Genomic DNA, 20405 nt, shown 5'->3' with positions numbered 1-20405 from the left:
TGGATAGTTAAGTTCTTACAGGACACTACAGTAGTAATAAATCTCTGGTAAAATCTCCCTTATTCTGTGGAAGGTGGTTCCAAAATAATATTTTCCAGACTTGCCTACACAGAATAATTCAACTTTATTCCCGCTTTGTTCTGTGTTTACTGTGCTTTTTCAAAGTTGGCGCTTTAATGATAACATAACTTTGTGCTATAGATAGCAGTACCAGTCACAAATCTGGACATGGGTGGTACTGTATACACATGTGAGTAACAGTTTGATTGCAGCTGTTGCAATATTATAACATGGGTCAGTGTGGCTACCATGGTATAGACCTTCTAATGCAGCTGAACTGGAGAAAAAAATGAACGCTAGAGGGGTATAAGTTTAACATTCAATCAGATTAAAAGAAGTTATATAGACTCACTGACCACTTTATTAGGTACACCTGTTCAATTGCCCCTTAACACAAATATCACAGATACCTATTAGCAACTTGATGTATTTAGGCATCTAGACTTGGTCAAGAGGACCAAGTCTAGATGCCTAAATACATCAGTTCAAACTGAGCATTAGAATGGGGAAGAAAGGTGATTTAAGTGACTCTGAACATGACATGGTTGTTGGTGCCAGATGGGCTGGTTCGAGTATTTCAAAAACTGCTGATCTGGTGAGATTTTCCCACACAACTATCTCTAGGGTTCACAGAGAACGGTCCACAAAAGAAAAACTAACCAGTAAGAAAAAGTTCTCAGGGATAAAATGCGTTGTTGTTGCAAGAGTGGTCAGACTGCTTCAAGCTGATAGAAAGGCAACAACAACTCAAATGACCACTTGTTACAATGCAGAAGAGGGATGCAGAAGAGCATCTCTGAGGAATGCAGAAGAGCATCTCTGGGGAATGCAGAAGAGCATCTCTGAGGAATGCAGAAGAGCATCTCTGGGGAATGCAGAAGAGCATCTCTGGGGAATGCAGAAGAGCATCTCTGAGGAATGCAGAAGAGCATCTCTGAGGAATGCAGAAGAGCATCTCTGAGGAACGCATAAGAGCATCTCTGAGGAATGCAGAAGAGCATCTCTGAATGCACAACCTGTTGAATCTAGGCTACAGCAACAGAAGAGCCAACACGTTCTCACTCTCAAAGCGTAATATTTTACGCTAGGTGACAAACCGTCAACATATTACGCTTCCGGGCACCCAACATGTCCATAAATGACGAGATCGGAAAAATGAGGAAACATGAGAACCGTTTGGAATCAATCTACACACGTTTGTTCATTTTACTTAAATCACTTTGGAAAACACTATTTAACGTCATTAAATTGCTGGTTAACGCTAGGGATAAGGTTATGGTTAGGGATAAGGTTAGGGTTAGGGCTGGAATACATGGCTGGAATGTGTATTACCGCGGGACCATCATTCTACTGGATTTCACCAATAACCCGGCGTGTAGCATAATCACCTTTAAGTCACCTTTGGCGTTCCTCAGGAACACCGCGGGACGTGAAACATCGTTGGGATGTTACTCGAGAGTGAGAATGGGCTGGAAGACCACATTGGGTGCTGCTCCTGTCAGCTAAGAATAGGCTACAACACAGGCTCACCAAAACTGGACAAAAAAAACAAAGACTGGTAAAACAGTGCCTGGTCCGATGAGTCAACTGTGATGGGGTCCGAATTATATCAACAGTTCAGGCTGGTGGTGATGGTATAATAGTGTGAGGGATGTACTTTAGAACCAACTGAGCATGGTTTAAGTCCCACATCCATCTCTTTAAGACCACAGTGGGCCCAGCTCCTGATGGCTGCTTCCATGAGGATAATGCACCATGTTACAGAGTTCAGATCATCTTAAACTAGTTTCTTGAATATGGCCTCCACTGTCACCAATCCAGCACAGCACCTTTGGCATGCAATAGAGGTTCACATCATGGATGTGGATGAACTGTGAGATGCAATCATGTTATTATGGAAAAATGTTTCCAGCACCTTGAAGATTGCAAAGTGTTAGCTTGACAGGTAAAATAGAAACTTGCGGGATAAGATCAAAATGTAGATTATTGTCAAAATGTTGTGGTCGCAAAGAAACTATTAATGTGCAAAAGTTGTCTAAATGTTTCAGGTTGGACTAAAGCTTCGGTCCAGCATTGCCATCTTGTGTGTGTGTGTGAAATGCAAAAACACAAAACAAAACAAAACTGCAGTCACCCCCTCAACACTTTTTTGTCTTATTAGTTTAAGAAAAGGAAAATTAAGGTGTTATGTTTGTGGTCAGTAACTATAAAGTTTGCATAAATTTGGCTTATCAACTTTTTTTTCTCTTAAAAAAAAATCATTGCCTTAAGTAGCAATTCCCTCCTCGACACATTGGCTGAAATAAAATAATAGTTATTCACAGACTGGCTGGAGGTAATACACAAATCTGAGGGAAGAAGTGTGTCTGTCCAGGGATGACTCAGTTTAGCTTATGTAAGAGTCTAAATGTGATTAAAGAAACAGCTCTATTATTATTTTACTCACTCATTCTCACCTCACCATGAGCAGAAATCAGGCAAGAGAACAGAACCTGACCTTAACAGGTATAAGTGTGTTAGAACAAAAATGCTTAATTGTGTGTAAAACCCGGAAAAAGACGAAGCTGCTCCTTTGCTTTCTTGTTGAAAATTCACGTCGTGCTCTGTCAGAAGAAAAGCAGCTCAATTTCTGTCTTATGGTGCTTCCTCAAATAGAGCTGAAGCGCTCCTTGAGGACTTGACTCGTTGTCAGATGTCGGAGAAATGTTCCAGAGCTCTCACTGAACACATCCGTTGTGCTTCAGTTGAAGAAAGCTCAGAATAAATAAATGCATGTGTTGAACAACTGTACTCTTATTTTCTTCTTGATTTTATTTTTTAATTATTATTATTTTTTTATCCAGAGGTCAAACCTTACATTTGTTTAGAGCTAGTCCAGCTCATAATACCTTTATTACAACACAGTGTACTTAACAAATCAATAAGCAAACAAGCTTTTCTACGGTATATCTTGCACACAGCTGACACTCGAGTGAACACTGAACTGTGTTTTCTGAGATCTTCCCATTTTCAGCACTCTCGTTCACTTTAGATAAATCAAACCAAGCGTGAAAGCGGCCAATACTCACAAAGCAATGAAGCTGCATTTCTCAAAAAACGTTTTGATTTCAGGTGACGTCTGCACCTCTCTGTCCGCTCGCTTAAATCACATGCAGATGAATACAGAGATCTTCCAAAAACGGGAAACACTTAAAATTTTTAAACTCATGTTGACCCCCTCCCCTGCACATTTGTGCTTGATATAAGAATTATAAATGGCTTAGTGAAGGGACTTCAGTGGAAAGTTTCTGTGGGAAAAAAGGTATTCTGACAGACACAGAGCTCCAAATTTACCACCCTGTCTCTCAGCCAATGGCTTGGATAAATATTTCACCATGTTTCCCCTCTCAGAAGTAAAAGGTTTGTGAGGTTCTCCTGGAGATGACTGACGACTGTTGCACAAGAGGGCCAGTTACAGTGTTTCAGAGCAGAAAATAGCACACTATATTGTGCTCTATGGGGTAGCCTAGTGGAGGTAATGGAACTCTCCATTAGCTTGGACATTCTGGTTGCCTATGGACAGGTAATTCCCGAGGGCCGCTGTGTCTACCAGAGACGTGGATAAAAAAATAATTTAAACATCACTGACTGTGTTCAGGTCACACTGTGTTATAGGAGGTGATTATAATCCACTGCCACTGTGTATTTAGCTTGCGCTTTCATCATAATGCAAGATTCAAATATGCTATGCATTTTGAAAAATGCTCTAGATTTCTATTCAGACTTGCAGATGGTCCAGCAATGCCTAAGTCTTGAGCCACCTCTTGTTTATGTTTTCCTATGAACAGGAAATAGATGCAGCAATTTACTTATAACATGCAAATGGAAAGGCTGTTGCTTGGGAGGTAAAGCAGGTCATCGTTTATTCAGAAGCTTGGTGGTTCGAAGTCTGGCTGCTCCAGTTTTCTTTGGGCGAGATCTTGAACCTGGAGGTCAAGATTGGACTGTGAATGTTTTATAGAAAACACTTATATGAAGTAAAAAGCATGAATGAGACATGTTGTACAAAGTGCATTGAAAGCTTGAGTAGAAAAAGCACTATATAAGAACCCTTTTAAATAACTGGAAATATAGTTCAATTCTAACTTGAAAGTCAATACTTGCTATGACCACCGTTATTCTTCAACAGTCTGAACTCTCTGAGGAAAGCTTTCTTTAAGGAGTCTTCTGGAATAGTTCTCCAGGCTTCTTGAAGGACATTTAAAGCTCTTCTTTGGATGTTTCTGCCTTTTGTTCCCTTTTCTGTTAAGATGATCAGGCACAGCTTCAGTAACGTCGGGCTCTGGCTTCTATAGGGAGGTCAGAAGTGTGCGTGCGTGTTTTTTCTTTTAGTGCATTCAAAAAATCGATCTGTTCTTGTGTTATTAAGCATACCTTAGCCTTTCTCAATGCCTCCCTTCCTTAAGAACCGGACAGATATCCTTTCACTCAGACCATTTCTGATGAGGCTTCAGTGAACAGTAGATGGATCAACTATAGGGCCACATATATCTCTCAGGTCACGTGTCAGGTCTTTGCTGGGTTTTTTCCTATTTCTTGAAGACATGAGTTTCAGATACTGTTCATCTACTGTAGATAGTTTTATAGGCCCTCCATCTCTCCAGTTTGTTGAGATAAACTGCACACCATGGTGAGATATACCAGGTTTTTTGATAATAGCTCATTGGGAATCAGCTTGCTGGTGCAAAAATGCAATTTTGTGCCTGTCAAACTATGTCTGTCTTTGGCATTTTTTATAGATTCAGCTAAAGAAACGAGAACATATGATATATTTTTAAGACAGACTGCAAGTAACCAAGTGCATAAAATGCTATTTGGTTCTTGTCTGTCTAGAGACAACACAGGTTTATCCCTTTGGTTAGGTAACTTTTTGACACTTGAATGAGTGACAGGTCAGTGTTAAGCAGAGATGGGCAGTAACGCGTTATGTAATCCGATTACTTTTTTCAAGTAACGAGTAAAGTAAGGGATTACTATTGCAAAAACGGTAATTAGATTACCGTTACTTTCCCGTAGGAACGCTGCGTTACTGCATTACTAAAACCGTGATTTTTTTTGGGAGCATGTCTCATGACAGTGACGTAAGCGAGTGCGACGTTCGTGACAACAGCTGTGTGCAGATCAACAATGGATAATATATCGAGTGCAGAGAGAGTATGAGCGTGCAGCGTTTAAAGTGTGGAAGTACTGACCTTACTTTGAGTTTGATTCCATAAAAAGTGACAAAAACATTAGTGTTCGCTGTGCGTGGGAAGAAAACTTCTTTTTACAGCGAAAAAACCCCTAAACTTCCAAACAAGCACCGAGTAGCTACGACGTAATGGGAAACTCATAGAGAAACTCACAGAGAAACTCACAGAGAAACTCACAGAGAAACTCGCGGATTCTTCCACTGACCGCTGCACACCTGCACCAGGGTAAACCTCCGCCTACCCCACTCCTGCTTTACAGGTGAAAATAGAGCAACAGGACCGCTAGTCTTTGACTTTATTTATTTTCTGCTGTGTTTTACTTGCATCTATTTGAAAGACTGAGTGTAAACACAAAAAAATATATTTTATGTGCTGGAATGTGCAGAGAATAGATTTAAATATTAAACAAATTTCTTCCAGTCAGAGAATGGTGCATATAATTAAATTTTTGCTTGATGCATAAAGTTAAAAGATTAAAACTAATAAAACAAGTTTTAAAAAGAGACTTTTCCATTTGATTACATTTTGTATGATGATTATGCAGAAAAAGTAGAATTGGGCTGAAAGATCTATCGCTTTATCACCTATTCAGGTTGTAAATCGTGTTTTTAAAAAGTAACTAAGTAACTAAGTAATTAATTACTCTTGAAAATAAGTAATCAGTAAAGTAACGGGATTACTTTTTGGGGGAAGTAATCAGTAATTAGTTACTGATTACTGTTTTCAAGTAACTTGACCAACACTGGTGTTAAGTAGCTTAATAAAAAAAAAAATCCAATATATTGACTGTAAATTTGTTAAAAAGAAGCCAGTGTCTAAAGAAAAACTTTGAAATAACAGCAGGAAGCTTAGAAAAAAATAAAAATAAAAATGAAAGTCTGGGTCCTTGGTTCAAGACTTTTGCACATCCCTGTGTATGAAAATAAAATTTCAGTATTTTAATATCAACATTGGATTAAGTGACTGTGTGTAATGTGGGAGACATCCCTTGTAGCGATGCTGCTTGGTTTCTCAGCTCAGTTCTGTGGCGCACTTATGTTTTTTGTCTCACTCTGACAGTGCTCATAATGTGGCAGCGTGTCAGTGCTGGGGACTAACACAGGAGTTAGTGGAGAGAGGGAGAAAGAACAGTAAACTTTTATTTCTGAGCTGAATGCATGTTTCTGCCATGTTAACCTGTTACGGCGTACGCGGCAAAGGTAACTACACGTACATGTTTTTTGCTGTTGTTATTGTTTCTTGTTACCCTGCCTCTCCAGGGTTAGTAAAGTTCAATTTTTAGAATGCAAAAATAAACCCACAGATGTTTGCATCAGCTCATCCTGCTGCAAGATATGCAAGAAGCAGTGTAATGAAGTGTTAAAATGCGTGCTCTCTTAGCCAAACCGGCAGTCATTTGTCTCCAGAAGGACGATGAGAGGATTGTGCGTCCAATGAGAGTGTGCCTGGAAACAGCTCTGCCTTCTAAAGGTCTGAAGATGAGTCATGGTGGCAGAGAACTGCCCTCCACCCCCCACTGACAAACAAATATCCCCCCAAATAAGCACCACAAACACCATCTTCATTACTGAGTAATGGATTCAGAGGAGTGTTGCATTACTGCGTATCTATTATGAATCCCGTAGAAGCATGGCACGTAGTCATCTTGGCTCTGTTTCACATTTATTTGACATTGTTGTCTGTGTGTTTAGTCTCCCCTGTGAAACCTAAGTACATTTTAAGTGAGGGGTGTAAACTACTCAGATTAGTGGAGGGATTAGAAGAATGAACACAAAGTAGTTGTTATATAACGTCCACTGAGGACGGATAACCTGAGCTGAAGGATCTTGGAGTCTGACAGTGTGATGGTGTGCAGCACACGAGTTTACATGGAAACTGAAAAGTTACTGTCTCGTATAACCAATGATAACCTACACCAACGCAACGATCAGTCGCATGTAGCTGCATCGTTTTCTTTCTTTCTTTAGTGTCGCAGTATTTTCTGCCACCGTCAGCCCACAAGACCTGCCATGGGCGACAACATAATGACACCTGTCTCAGATAAACGACTGATGTTTCATTCGGCGTGGCAGTTCTGATACGAGGCGTGCGAGGCTTTTTAAAGCCGATTAAAAAAAATCTGATCTGGGTTAGATGTCTGTGTGTGTGTTGGTGGTGAGGAAAGGATATAATAAAGCGCTCCTAGCAAAGCGCTAGTTGTAGCCCCGTGTCCATTCAGAGTCATTCTGATTTAGATCAATACCACTTGCATTATGTGTTGGCACTAGTTAATAGGCACCAGTGTGCATCAGAGGTGCTGGATTAAAGAGCATTTTGACATTTTGTATACCTTCACTCAGATGTGTCTCTTAAAAACGCACTAGAAATGATTTCTGAGGAGTGTTATAATGTTATTTGACAGCCGAGTTTGTTAATGTCCCTACTTAATCTGAAGGTAACAGAAAATGAGCTGCAGATGCAGCGAGCTCTGTAATATTTGTGACTAGCGTAATGCTAAGCTGTACAAACACTGGAGAAAATGTTTAAAGATGAAGTCATATTTTAAAACGACACCTGACTTGAACAAGCTGAACTTTTAAAAACCTGTCAATAGAGTAAAGACCCAAGTCGAAAAGCAATGAATGTAATTTGACAGTGAATCTTTAAAAAGTTTTTTTTTAATGTTAGAATTAACAGCAAAGCAGAAATCAGATAAATAGCCTGGAGAGTGGAATATAGAGTTTTCATCAATGACGCATCTGGTGCTGACGAGTGCTGCGGGCGTAGCGCCAAAACATGCTGTGTCGTACACACAGATTTATCATTTTGTGTGAATAGTGGCTATTTTCCCAGTTTTGTACAAATTCGAGCCTTTCACACCTCATTTTGTCCTTATTTTTTTTCCCCTGACACCTCCAGCTGCTATTTGAAACCACTGAGCTGCCTGTTTGATTGATAGCTCGTTCTCTACTTACCAAGCTCAAAGAGCCAAAGAAAAAGCAGCAAATAACCCTCCGGGCAATGACAGCGCTTAAGACCTTTCATTCAGATGTCTGTCTTTGAAATGAGGGGACGTTTCTTTGATGCTGCCACACTACAAGCCTAAAAGGGTGGATTGTAAATGATAAATGAATAATAAGATTTTGTTTTTGAGATGACAGAGAGAATATATTAGATGAGGAGTTTAAAACAAGATGTCAATGGGACATCAAATGCTTTTAGTACTTGCTAATGATGCTTCATTTGTCTCCTTTTCTCGCAGGTATCTGGGGATCACACGACCTCTCACCTACCCAGCCCGGCAGAACGGTCAGCTGATGGCCAAGATGATCCTGGGAGTCTGGCTGGTGTCAGCATCCATCACACTGCCGCCTTTCTGTGGCTGGGCCAAAAACGTCCACACAGCCGGTGTGTGCCTCATTAGCCAAGACTTTGGCTACACCATCTATTCCACAGCTGTGGCCTTTTATATCCCTATGCTGGTCATGCTGGTCATGTACTACAAGATCTTCAGGGCAGCTCGCAAGAGCGGCGCCAAGCACCGCTTCACCGACCTTTCACGACGCGAGCGTCTCGAAACAGTGGCTAACGAGGCTCTCCGAATGCAGGGCCTGAAGCCGCCCGGCGTGGCAGAGGAGTGTGCCGCATTGTCCCGCCTGCTGACCCGCGAGCGCAGAAACATCTCCATCTTCAAGCGGGAACAAAAAGCGGCCACGACACTGGGGGTGATTGTGGGCGTCTTCGCCGTGTGCTGGCTGCCCTTCTTTATCCTGTCCACCGCCAGGCCCTTTATCTGCGGAGTGGAATGTAGCTGTGTGCCCATCTGGCTGGAGCGCACGCTCCTGTGGTTAGGTTACGCCAACTCCTTAATGAATCCCTTCATCTACGCCTTCTTCAATCGAGACCTGCGCTCCACTTATCGCGACCTTCTCCGGTGTCGCTATCGCAACATCAACCGTCGGCTTTCCGCCGTGGGTGTACACGAAGCGCTCAAGGTGTAAGGCCGAATGGTTAAAGTCGCTGCTCTTGGACACTCGGTGCTTAAAGGGCGACGCATAAACAGCCGGCCTGCAGACAGACACGGCCTAACGGGATAAAAGTCAGTGTTAGTGGCTCGCTGCAGACAGCACAATCACTTCAGCGTGTGAGTCAGTCGTTCTATTTTTGGAAAGAAAATCACAGAGCGTACTTGATGGACTATTCAAGTCGACACTGCTTTTGTGCATATGCCACAATTCCATCCTGTTCCAGATTTACGATGGAATAATGCCGTAACAAAGGAAACGACATATAAACACAATCAATCATTCTAGGGCTTTCAAAGAGACCATAAGGCAAGCAGACTTCTGTATATTAACAAAATTGATGTTTGATAACAAATAACGTTTGTTTCGTGGCTTTCTGAGCATCTCCCTCTCATCGTGTATCCACGCAAATCCCCGATGGTTATTTTTCAAACGGGAGGTAAACACTTCGAGGCGTATTACAGGACTGAAACTTATATCACGCCATCTAAAGTCAGAGCCTTCAAGCTGGTCCTCCGACTGAATTTATTTCGAGCACCCGAGATGTCACCCAGTTGTTTAAAATCTGGTGATTCTAAGTAGAACAAAGTGGGGTGGAAAATGCTGATTTAACACAACATAGTGAGAACTTCTCAGTGTTTGAAGGTAGTTTGTTTTGTGTCTGCATGAAACATATTTTTCTTACATGCCACTGTATACATAAATCAAAACAGAAGTGGTGGCAGCGGTGTTTCATGGGTGACGCAGACACTGCATCGCACAGAAACCATGATACTGTGGAGCTTTTCACTTTTCTCCAGGCTTACTTGGTAAATGGAGCAAACTAAACGTTTCCACTTTAATAATTAGAATTTCCACATTCTTAAGACTCGTTTTCCTCACTGGTTGTTGACAGTGTTTTTATCTCTCTTTTCAATCAGGATGTGCCCCCCCCCCTTGAGTACATTTCCTTTTTATCTCCTCAGTGACTTGTACGAACCCATGTCCGATATCATCAGTCGAGCAGTGTGTGCTTATTTTCTACCTCGATTTTTTGAAATGCTCTATATTTCCTCCCCCTCAAAAAAGGTGTACTGCTGTATCATTTTGTATCGAAATGCTATTTTTTATTGTGTAAAGTCAATCTGTCTACAGCTGTGTGCGAGCGCTTTGAGTGACCACTCTGTTATTACCTTGAGAAAGAAGTTGGGGAAAGGGGTAAAAGTATTTCATCACTTTGTAAATAAAGAAACACCGAAAATGTCACTGTGGCCTAGATTAGTGTGAAAGCCATTCGTGCAAAGTCAGTGAAGTTCTTGTTCTTTGGACTGAGATTGCAGTGATTTAGGAGACAATCAACATGGGTCTTCTTGCTTTCTAGCCCCCACGGAGCATCCTCCAATGCCTGATGCACCCAGTATGTCATGCACAGAAATAAAGACCAACCTTTAAGCCCATTAGAAGTCTTTGATACATTTGTGACCTTTCTTAAAGCAGTATCGCCAAGACCGTTGGGCTACAGCTAGGATTCTTAAGGATGGTTGCCCCTCCCGTCTGCCCCAGAAATGCCTTTGTGTTAAGTCTGCTTTGAGCAAATGCTTTTATTCAGAGTCTGGGTGACAGCTGTCTGCTTACTCCAAGGGAAAAACAGTGACGAAGAAGAGTAAAGTAGGATGTGTCTTGTCTTGTGGTCAGAAGGTTTGTCTCAGTACAGACATATTTGGGTTGTGTTTGTAGAGGAGTGTCACTGTATCACAGGCAAATCACCACTTCAAATATATTTAACACATAAAGACCAACTTAGAAGACCAACAACATGGCTTTCCAATCATATTATTAAGGCTGACACCAAACAAGCCTTTTTATTTTGTGTGTACATACATATTCCTTCACTCACATACACATACAAACTGTTTCATCAAAATTACTTTGCACATCACAGGTATGATACGGCCAAACTCATTTATTTAAAAAAATATTCCAAGCACTTGCCGATGAACCCATCCCCCTATCCAGTGTGTAGTGGTGCTCTTTATAGGTGTCTTTTGAATTAAACTTAGTGCTGCCCCTCACTTTGCCTCAGGAGACCATACCAGGGGCAAATGTACGGAGCCCCGCAGGGGACATGGGAGAAAAAAAAGACGGACTTTTGCGAGATCTCGCAAAACAAACTCGGGATCTCGCAAAACAAACTCGATCTCGCAAAACAAACTCGGGATCTCGCAAAACAAACTCGATCTCGCAAAACAAACTCGGGATCTCGCAAAACAAACTCGGGATCTCACAAAACTAACTCGGGATCTCGCAAAACTTTTGCGAGATCTCGCAAAACAAACTTGGGATCTCGCAAAACAAACTCGGGATCTCGCAAAACAAACTCGGGATCTCGCAAAACAAACTCTGGATCTCGCAAAACAAACTCGGGATCTCGCAAAACAAACTCGGGATCTCGCAAAACTTTTGCGAGATCTCGCAAAACAAACTCTGGATCTCGCAAAACAAACTCGGGATCTCGCAAAACAAACTCGGGATCTCACCAAACTAACTCGGGATCTCGCAAAACAAACTTGGGATCTCGCAAAACAAACTCGGGATCTCGCAAAACTTTTGCGAGATCTCGCAAAACAAACTCTGGATCTCGCAAAACAAACTCGGGATCTCGCAAAACAAACTCGGGATCTCACCAAACTAACTCGGGATCTCGCAAAACAAACTTGGGATCTCGCAAAACAAACTCGGGATCTCGCAAAACAAACTCGGGATCTCGCAAAACTTTTGCGAGATCTCGCAAAAGTTGAATTCCAACAATGGCGGCAGCTACTTAGTTGTAATATTACTCTTTCTGGGTCACAAAATACACTTTTAAGATATTTTGAGGAGTGAATGTAGTTGTGTAAACGTCAGATACCTGCTCGGTTTACAAGACATCACATATTTGCAAAAGTGCTCCGACGTTTTCGGAGATCTGACACCCACTAGCTCGAAGCTAACGGAAGGTCGAGACCTACTACAGCCGGGAGGAACACCGCTTTCCCGGCACATCGTGCCTCCGAAGAATGCGGCTAAAACTTTTGCGAGATCTCGCAAAACTTTTGCGAGATCTCGAGGTTTTTTTTTGCGAGAAGAAAAAGTCCGTCTTAATTTTTTTTTCTCCCATGTCCCCTGTGGGGCTCCGTACTAATGCATCATAGACAACATACTTGAGGGATCACTCAGACATGCAAACCCTTCACCTTAAAAAGGTCGGAGAAAGAACATAAAAGTAATACTTTTCATTTTGCAGACAGGTGCTAACTTACTGTGGGTTTTTCAGAGCTTTCTCCTCAAAATAGTTACTTGCTTTGGTTGAAGAGCTGTTGTGGTAAACTGTGAATTGTAGCAACTTTGACACTTCCTGTCATTGTCCAATGCAACAAAAGTCATTGCAGGTTTTCCTGATTTTGAAGAGAAATTAGGCTAGCTTTATTTAATCCAGAAGAATGCTGTTACTGTTCATCATGACACAACTGCAGCGACATACAATCCCAACACAAATGTGATTTTTCTAAATGTTTTCAACTGATTCCTGTATAAAATCTCTTGGACAACCCTTTAAATGCGCCGCTTTTAATATTGTTACTGTTATTACATGAGTCCAAAAATAAGCCTTGGCGGAACATTTGGCCATTTCCTTGATTTCACCGTCTGTCAAATGGTTTGGTGGGATGGTACCCAAGTCTAACATAAGGACATTCCTAATTATACTCTTTCATTTGCACTATGAGTGGCTCTCCAAGTCAGTTGAACAATGTTACGTAATTCAGCCCTGCTGACAATAAGAAAAACCCATATGATGATCACAGGGGATAAAATCTAGTTAACCGGCCCTTTGCAGACTAACGTCTATTTAGGGTTCAGAGTCCCTGGAGTAAAGAGCAACACAGCCTCAACCCGCACGCTGACATTTTGTTTCAGCACACTCAGAGGAGGCAGCGCTGGTGGATCTTGTGCGCTGCCCCTAAGACCTTCAGACTCGCGGCAACCATGTCAACGGGCGTTACTCTCGGGGAGTGAGCACCACTGCGCCTGCGAGGAGCGCCTGCCCTCTCGGTCACCGTGTCTGGCCTCCTGTGCTGGCGCCTGATGTGTGTCATCGCTGTCGGTGAACGGGAGGAACTATTTTCATTTGATGTAGTACATTCATCTAAGGGAGAAGGATAGTAGCTGAGAGTCTTTCACACATGCTGCCCAAAGGCTCAGTTGCCAGCTCTGACAAGCTGTGGGGGTTGATGTGGGGACTATTCACTCGCGCTTTGCTATTTTTAACCTGTCCCAGCAATTAAACGAGGAAGCTCTGATTAAGCATGGGGGAAAAGGAATTTAAAGTACTGTGATTTTGCTATGCTTCCATGTACCCTCTGCACATGCAAATAATAATAATAATTATTGATTAGGAGTCTTTGATACTGCATAGGACAATTACGGTGACCAGGAACTTGTAATATTTCTATTCAACTCACTTAATACATGATTAGTCCACATTTATTGTGTTTAAAATACAGTTTGTGTTTCTTTCAGTACATGACAAAGTCAAGTTCATTTATATACAATATGTTTTAATGTGTGCATTAACATTTACACTGCATGAACAGAATAAAGTGCACGTGGTGGTTTCCAACATGTCAACGGAAGGACTGGATGTCCTGAGACGATTTTAACCAGGTAAGAAATAAGAAATAAAAAATTGTAATAAATTATTATTATTTTGCTTAATTTTGTGAAATGGTAAATGGCCTGTATTTATATAGCACTTTACTAGTCCCTAAGGACCCCAAAGCGCTTTACATATCCAGTCATTCACCCATTCACACATTCACACACTGGTGATGGCAGCTACGTTGTAGCCACAGCCACCCTGGGGCGCACTGACAGAGGCGAGGCTGCCGGACACTGGCGCCACTGGGCCCTCTGACCACCACCAGTAGGCAACGGGTGAAGTGTCTTGCCCAAGGACACAACGATCGAGACTGTCCAAGCCGGGGCTCGAACTGGCAACCTTCCAATTACAAGGCGAACTCCCAACTCTTGAGCCACGATCGAAATGCCACAGTTTCCTTCTTAAAGCCCCTAAAAACGGTGCAGGTGGTTCCATTAAGGTTGGAAACACCTGCACCTCATACAAAATTAAAGGAGCCGTGATATTTTCACTGAATGTGCATTTAGGCTTTCATTTAATATTTCTTAATAAAAGAAAGCATGCATTAAACTATTTTTCTGTTTTTGTAAGGTAAATGTTGGGATTTTCATATTGTTGTTTAAGTGTGTGCTTACCTCTAAGCATCATCACAGTGAGCTTAATAGCATCATTGTCATTTGCACTGAAGACTCTGTATGTAACAAATAGTAAAACAGGGTAATTACACAGGCAGCGAGCTTAATTAAAAGATTTATTTTTACAGTTATCCACTGTGGGAACAAAATAATTAATTTAAGAAAATTATACATTAAATGTTATTAAATATTCTCCAATGCTTCCCTTCTCTAACTATAAGATGGATATATGGGTGGTTGCTGAATTTCGATTTTTAATGTAACAGACTAGTTATTTCTTTTACCTGTAACTTATCAAAGCCACTCTCAGATTATTCCAAACACACATCGATGTAAATCTGATTTCTGAGATATTTTGGGCACACGTGTACCCGGATGTTACATCCTCAAATATAATCAGAGCCGTAAATGTAGCCTCGTTTCCCACCTACTAATTAAAAAGGGAAGCTATAAATACACCAGTAAACACGTCAATTATGTGTTAATCCAATTTATGCGGTGTGTCCTGAAATATCAACTTCCTCCCACGGCCACCACCCATGGCCAATCAGCACGAGTATCTGTTCATTGTCTATGGGACTTCCTGCGGGGATGGGCCCGTGGCAAATGCAGACAAGTTATCTAAGTGTCACCAAGAAGTTTTCTCCCCTCCTTTTATTTTGTGGAGGCAGCAACCTGTAATTAGGTTTTGTCATAGAGCTGGAAGGTAAATGTCTGCTTTTTAAGGTTGCAAGCATCAAAGACCCTGCGTATGAGGGCAGCCTCTCCTGTACACTTCAAAGTGAACGAAGTAGATATAGCACTTCTTTTGCATAGCAGTTTTTTTTCTCGCGTATGAGAGCATGGACTTGATGCCTTGTATTTGCACACATGTTCACAGTGCTGGCTGCCAAGAAACCCTCCTACACGGCTTGTATCGGATAAGCCTGTCGATTGTTCTGCACTGCATCTTTGAGGCCAATCAGGAAGAGTGTGAATGTGTGTGGAAAGGCCCCCGTATGGTCTAATGCTCCACGTTCCCTTAATATGTTAAGCATATCACAGTAGTAGCACTTCCTAAAATCATCCGCTGTTTTTTGGGATCTTAAAGACTTTGCAGACATTGTGAGTAACCTACAAGCCCATTCACACGGAGGTCTGATATTTTTGCATCTTCCCGTTTCAGTGCCAGGTTTTGTTTAAACGGATTTTCTTTTATAAATAGGCTACAGTATCTGTGGTGGTAAAAACATATTGCGAGCCACATTTTTCAGACAGCCTTGATTTTCCAGAATTAAAACTCCCACTTGGAACAGTGTGACATAAATAACGATAATTAAAAACAGAACAGAACAGAATCTGCCACATAGAGTTATTATTAGGCTTGCAATCGCATGAAATAACCTATCTAATAAAATATTTTAGGATGCAGAGAAATGTCAGCAATCGATTATTTAGTGGATGGACAGACTTGAAATGATTAGTAAGATTAGAATAAGTTTTTTCTTTTATCAGACTCACTTAAACATATTCACCACACATCAGCTGTCTGTCGTTTTGTTCGTATACATCTCACACAGTGACCAGGACAGGTCAGCTGCTTGTCATCTGCTCAACTAGCTTAATCGCTGTCTCGCTGCCTTTTAAGAACAGTGAAAGAAAAACAGCAGTTTGGTGAGATTGAGGATAATGGGCTGCCTTTTGCAACCAGCAGCCTATGAAATGACAGTAAATGCCTCAACCTGCAAAGGCCACCATTTGGTGTGAATTAATTCTTTGTAATTGTGTGCAAGACGCAGATTTAAAATGCAGTTCCATTGTCGGACTGAGGAACATTAAGTAGCGGGCTTTTATGCAAGTTAACAAAGCACAAAACATTAGACATATTAAAGCCACTGTGAGTTGGTTATTATGCGTTCAATCAACTCAGTCGCTTTGTCATTTAGTTTCATTTTGTCATTATGGGAAGGAGGATTTTGGATAAAACTCCCCCATTTATCCAGACTTCACTCAAAAAAATCTGTTGTTGGATGAACACAATTTAATCACGGCACCTTTTTCCACGTGATTTAACCAAGTACAATAACCCATTTTTGACCATATCAAACCAACACATTTGGGATTTGGTGGTTTAATGTAATCAGATTACATTGGATCAACGTAGTATACTTACATTGACTTGAAGTGATTCATTTAAGTATGTAAAGTGAAATTTGTTTTAATTCATTCTACACAAGTTTAAAACTTTAGGAAAGCACAATGAAATATTGTTGTTTGAACAACTACTTTGTTAATCAAGGCAATTACTGCTAGTCTTTCTTAATGAACCAATATGCAGGTTGATGATTTCATAGAGACAAACCATTTGCACTTAAATTCATGGGTAACCTAGAATCACCAATTAACTTAACTCTAATTACACACTGCAAACCAGCCAGACTGTGGATTTGAACCCAGGCCCTTCTTGCTGTGAGGCAACAGCACTAACCATCACACCACCATGCTGTCAATCCAGGTTTAACAAAACTAGGAAAGCTATGATTACAAGGCTTGATGCAGAATTTTCTGTACGTTTTTGTCCTTGACAGGTTAAACCACAATAAATAGCAATAGCATACACGTGGTGGGGGTGTAGTTGTCTGCCTCTTAAAACTCCAGCGATTTTCCTGCAGTTTGACATCTATCTGTGATCTTGTGAATTTCGTGAGTCCAGGCAACGAACCACTCTTACTAGATTGTATCATGTCATCTCAACAAGAACAAATTAAGTTGCTGAATTTCATGCAGATGCTACATGATTTAATTACGTTCACCATAGAAACATGAAATTATTTAGTGCAAATTACAAGTTTGAATCTTGTACATGTAACAACCACCCAATTTCATTTTTTTGAGTGTTGGAACCGACATTAGAAGTGCTGGGTTGTGTCTCTTCCTGGAATAAAACCAGAGATCTTTCACATGCAAAGGTGAACGTGTTAATCACTATACAATGGAGCGACTAAATAAAGTTTATACACTTTATTAATCATTTCTGTAGTTAATGGGCACTTCCATCTGTTCAGTTTTGTATCCTCTATGTCAATAATGGACATCATTAATCATATACATTGAATAATTCAGCATATCTTCATCATTTGCCAGAAATGTATTTAGCACTAAAGTTTTATAACGACCTAATCTAGCCATCGTTACGACCCTGAGGCCAGAGGCCGTAACAGCCATTAGTAGCCCACAAATTGTGGTAAAAACCCAGTTAGTTTCCTCACCTTTAAAATGCTATTAAAATAGATATAAATCACTAGACTAATAGAATATAATGCTTCTAATTACTAAACAGAAAGATGACCAAACAAAGTTGGGATGTATAAAGACTAAACATGATTTCTGTGTGTATAGACATTCTCTTGCCTGTGAATATTATAGTTCTGTGCACCTGTGGACCACCTGAAGTAGCGCGTTAGCATAGCATACAGTCGGTGGGTTTTTCTTTCATTTTTCTGAAATCTTGAATGGGTCCCGAATGTGCTGAGGCATCCGCTGAAAATCACGAGATGTAACGGCAGCTTGATGAATGTGACAGTACAAGTTTAATCTGCATTCTGCACTAAGTGCACAAAAGTTGCTCTGTGTGACTATGTGCGAAGGCAGCCTGAGTCGTGAAGTGTGGGTGAGGTGGGAACTAAATTGCACAGCTTGCCTATGTCAGTTTGTCAAGTCTCTGGCAGTGCGGCAGGGTGCAAAGTGAAGACTGACAGCAGTTGGTCTGTGAGTGTAGACTCAAGCACAGTCAGGTGTTCCTGTGCTGTCTGAGCCAGTTGGAGCAGCAGTCAATCTCCACCTGCCTCTTGTCACTGCACATTGTTGTTGATCTGTGGGGTCGAGCCCATGCAAGAATTTCTCATCATGACACCTTACCTGACTGCTCTCAAATCTTAGCTCTGTTTTCTGTTGTCAACTCCCCACAGTGTACTGCCCCACAGTCACTCAGATATGCTGTCAGTGATGAGTAGCACGAACAGGACAAGATAAAGGGCTCAAAGGAATTTTTCTAAATTGAGTCTATCAAACGGTTTCCTGCTGGAAGTAAAATGCCAGATTGAGTACTTGGCCTGTTTTGTTTTTGAAATCATCCACATCCATGATCCACAGTCATGATTCCAGTGTTTTGTGTTTGTTTATGAAGGCTACTGTATATTTGTGATATTATCCCAGATCCATACATCCATTTTTTTTCATCGCTTGTCCAATTCAGGGTCGATCACCAGCCTATTGCAGGGATAGCGCGCAGAGACAGAGAACCATTTATGCTCCCATTCGTAGCTACAACCTATTTAGAATCATCAGATATACTAACAAGAATGTCCTTGGACTGTGGAGGAAGCCATGCATGCACAGGCAGGCTGCACACACCAAAATGCCCCAGCGAGCTGGTAGATTCGAATCCAGACCCTTCTTGCTGTGAGGTAATGATGCTGTGCAAACACCAGTCCAGATCTTTTCCAGAAAAAAAGATGCTTGTTGCCGAAACAAATATGTTTGAGTGTCTTGGGTGGTGCAATAGGAACATCCATCCATCAGTCTTAACTGCTTATCAACTTCAGGATCACAGAGAGCTGGCAAGGCAAGAGACGAGTCTCCATTCATGTCTTAAGGCCAGGTCACCCCATGCTTTGGCAGCACTCAGATGCCCCCCATGTTTCAACAATACAATACCTACATTAAGAACTTTATATGCTAATGTTCAGCAACTAGCATTCACCATAATTTTTGCCATCTTATTTCATCAATTTAGCATGCTAACATTAGCTATTTAGTAAAAAATAAAACAGACATATGAGGTAAAGGGAATTTTGATAGAACAAAGTTAATCTCAGTAGAATGTGCGTACAGCATACTGACACTGACTTTATTTTGGACTTGGAGGAAAAGTAATGATATCTGTCCTCTGGGTAACATGAATGAAATATTTGTGCTCAGAGAAAAGAAATCAAATAAAAATGCACAACTGGAAAACCATTGGGAGAGATGGTATATGGGAAGCTCTCCATTTACAGTTCTCTAGATAGAAGGTTCTATTTGCGTGTACTCACATTGATGGATTGTAGAGATGGACCTGGTTACAGAATCAGAGCTCCGGTCTTGCTTTTGCAGTATGCACAACCCGTGCTGTGCCTGGCAGGCTGCAAAAGTTGGGAGGAGCATGACCGATGTGCAGCCGTCCTTGTGCAACAAACAGAAGCATAAGCTAATAAGAGGTAGTAGCCGATATCATGCATGTATGTAAATATCCTCTAAAACACCAGTTGGGTAGCTGGAGGGATGAGGGACATTTAGATCATTTTACTTTCTTTTGTAAAAGATAATACTCATAATAATACTTATTCACTTATTTTCAGGAGATGGACAGGAGCTGGGGGATCAGTGCAGTGAGGCAGGGTATTTGAAGATTAATGCTTTCAGATGTGTCATTTAATGCAGACATTTTTCTTTATTGATTTTTATTTTTCCTCTGCGTGGTCCTATTCCATGCTGAGATATCACAGATGACACACTGGCTCTGTGATATTCGTATAGCATTCGTGACCTTTATGTGGGCAGCAGTGCTTTGCAGAGGCTGAATGCAACTCAAGCAGCCCAAATGGCCTTCACGACACAAGCTTCAAACAGCAGCACTGGTTACTGATTCCATCTTGAGATTTCAGCGCTCACTAACTCACGTCAGCCATCGAGTGGCATCTCCCACAACTGTTTCTTCTGTGCTTACTGATTTGTAAGCACTATCCACTCAGGATAATGAACACGATCGCCCTTTGTTTGGTATTTTTTTTTCTTTTGTAAA

At 41.2% G+C, this 20405-nt stretch overlaps 1 protein-coding gene across 1 annotated transcript in view; it reads left to right on the top strand.

The window, feature by feature from the left end:
* Positions 1 to 10696, top strand: part of htr7c (5-hydroxytryptamine (serotonin) receptor 7c) — a 39479-nt gene extending 28783 nt beyond the window's left edge. The window contains exon 2 of the mRNA XM_087848650.1: positions 8533 to 10696. Coding sequence (XP_087704776.1) covers positions 8533 to 9271 — 739 coding nt within the window. The 3' untranslated portion in view covers positions 9272 to 10696. The remainder of the gene's footprint in view (positions 1 to 8532) is intronic.
* Positions 10697 to 20405: the final 9709 nt, after the last annotated feature.

This window comes from Neolamprologus brichardi, chromosome 12 (assembly GCF_056152115.1).
Source record: "Neolamprologus brichardi isolate AB-2024 chromosome 12, ASM5615211v1, whole genome shotgun sequence".
NCBI classification, from domain to species: Eukaryota; Metazoa; Chordata; class Actinopteri; order Cichliformes; family Cichlidae; genus Neolamprologus; species Neolamprologus brichardi.
This window is presented reverse-complemented; position numbering and strand designations above follow the sequence as displayed.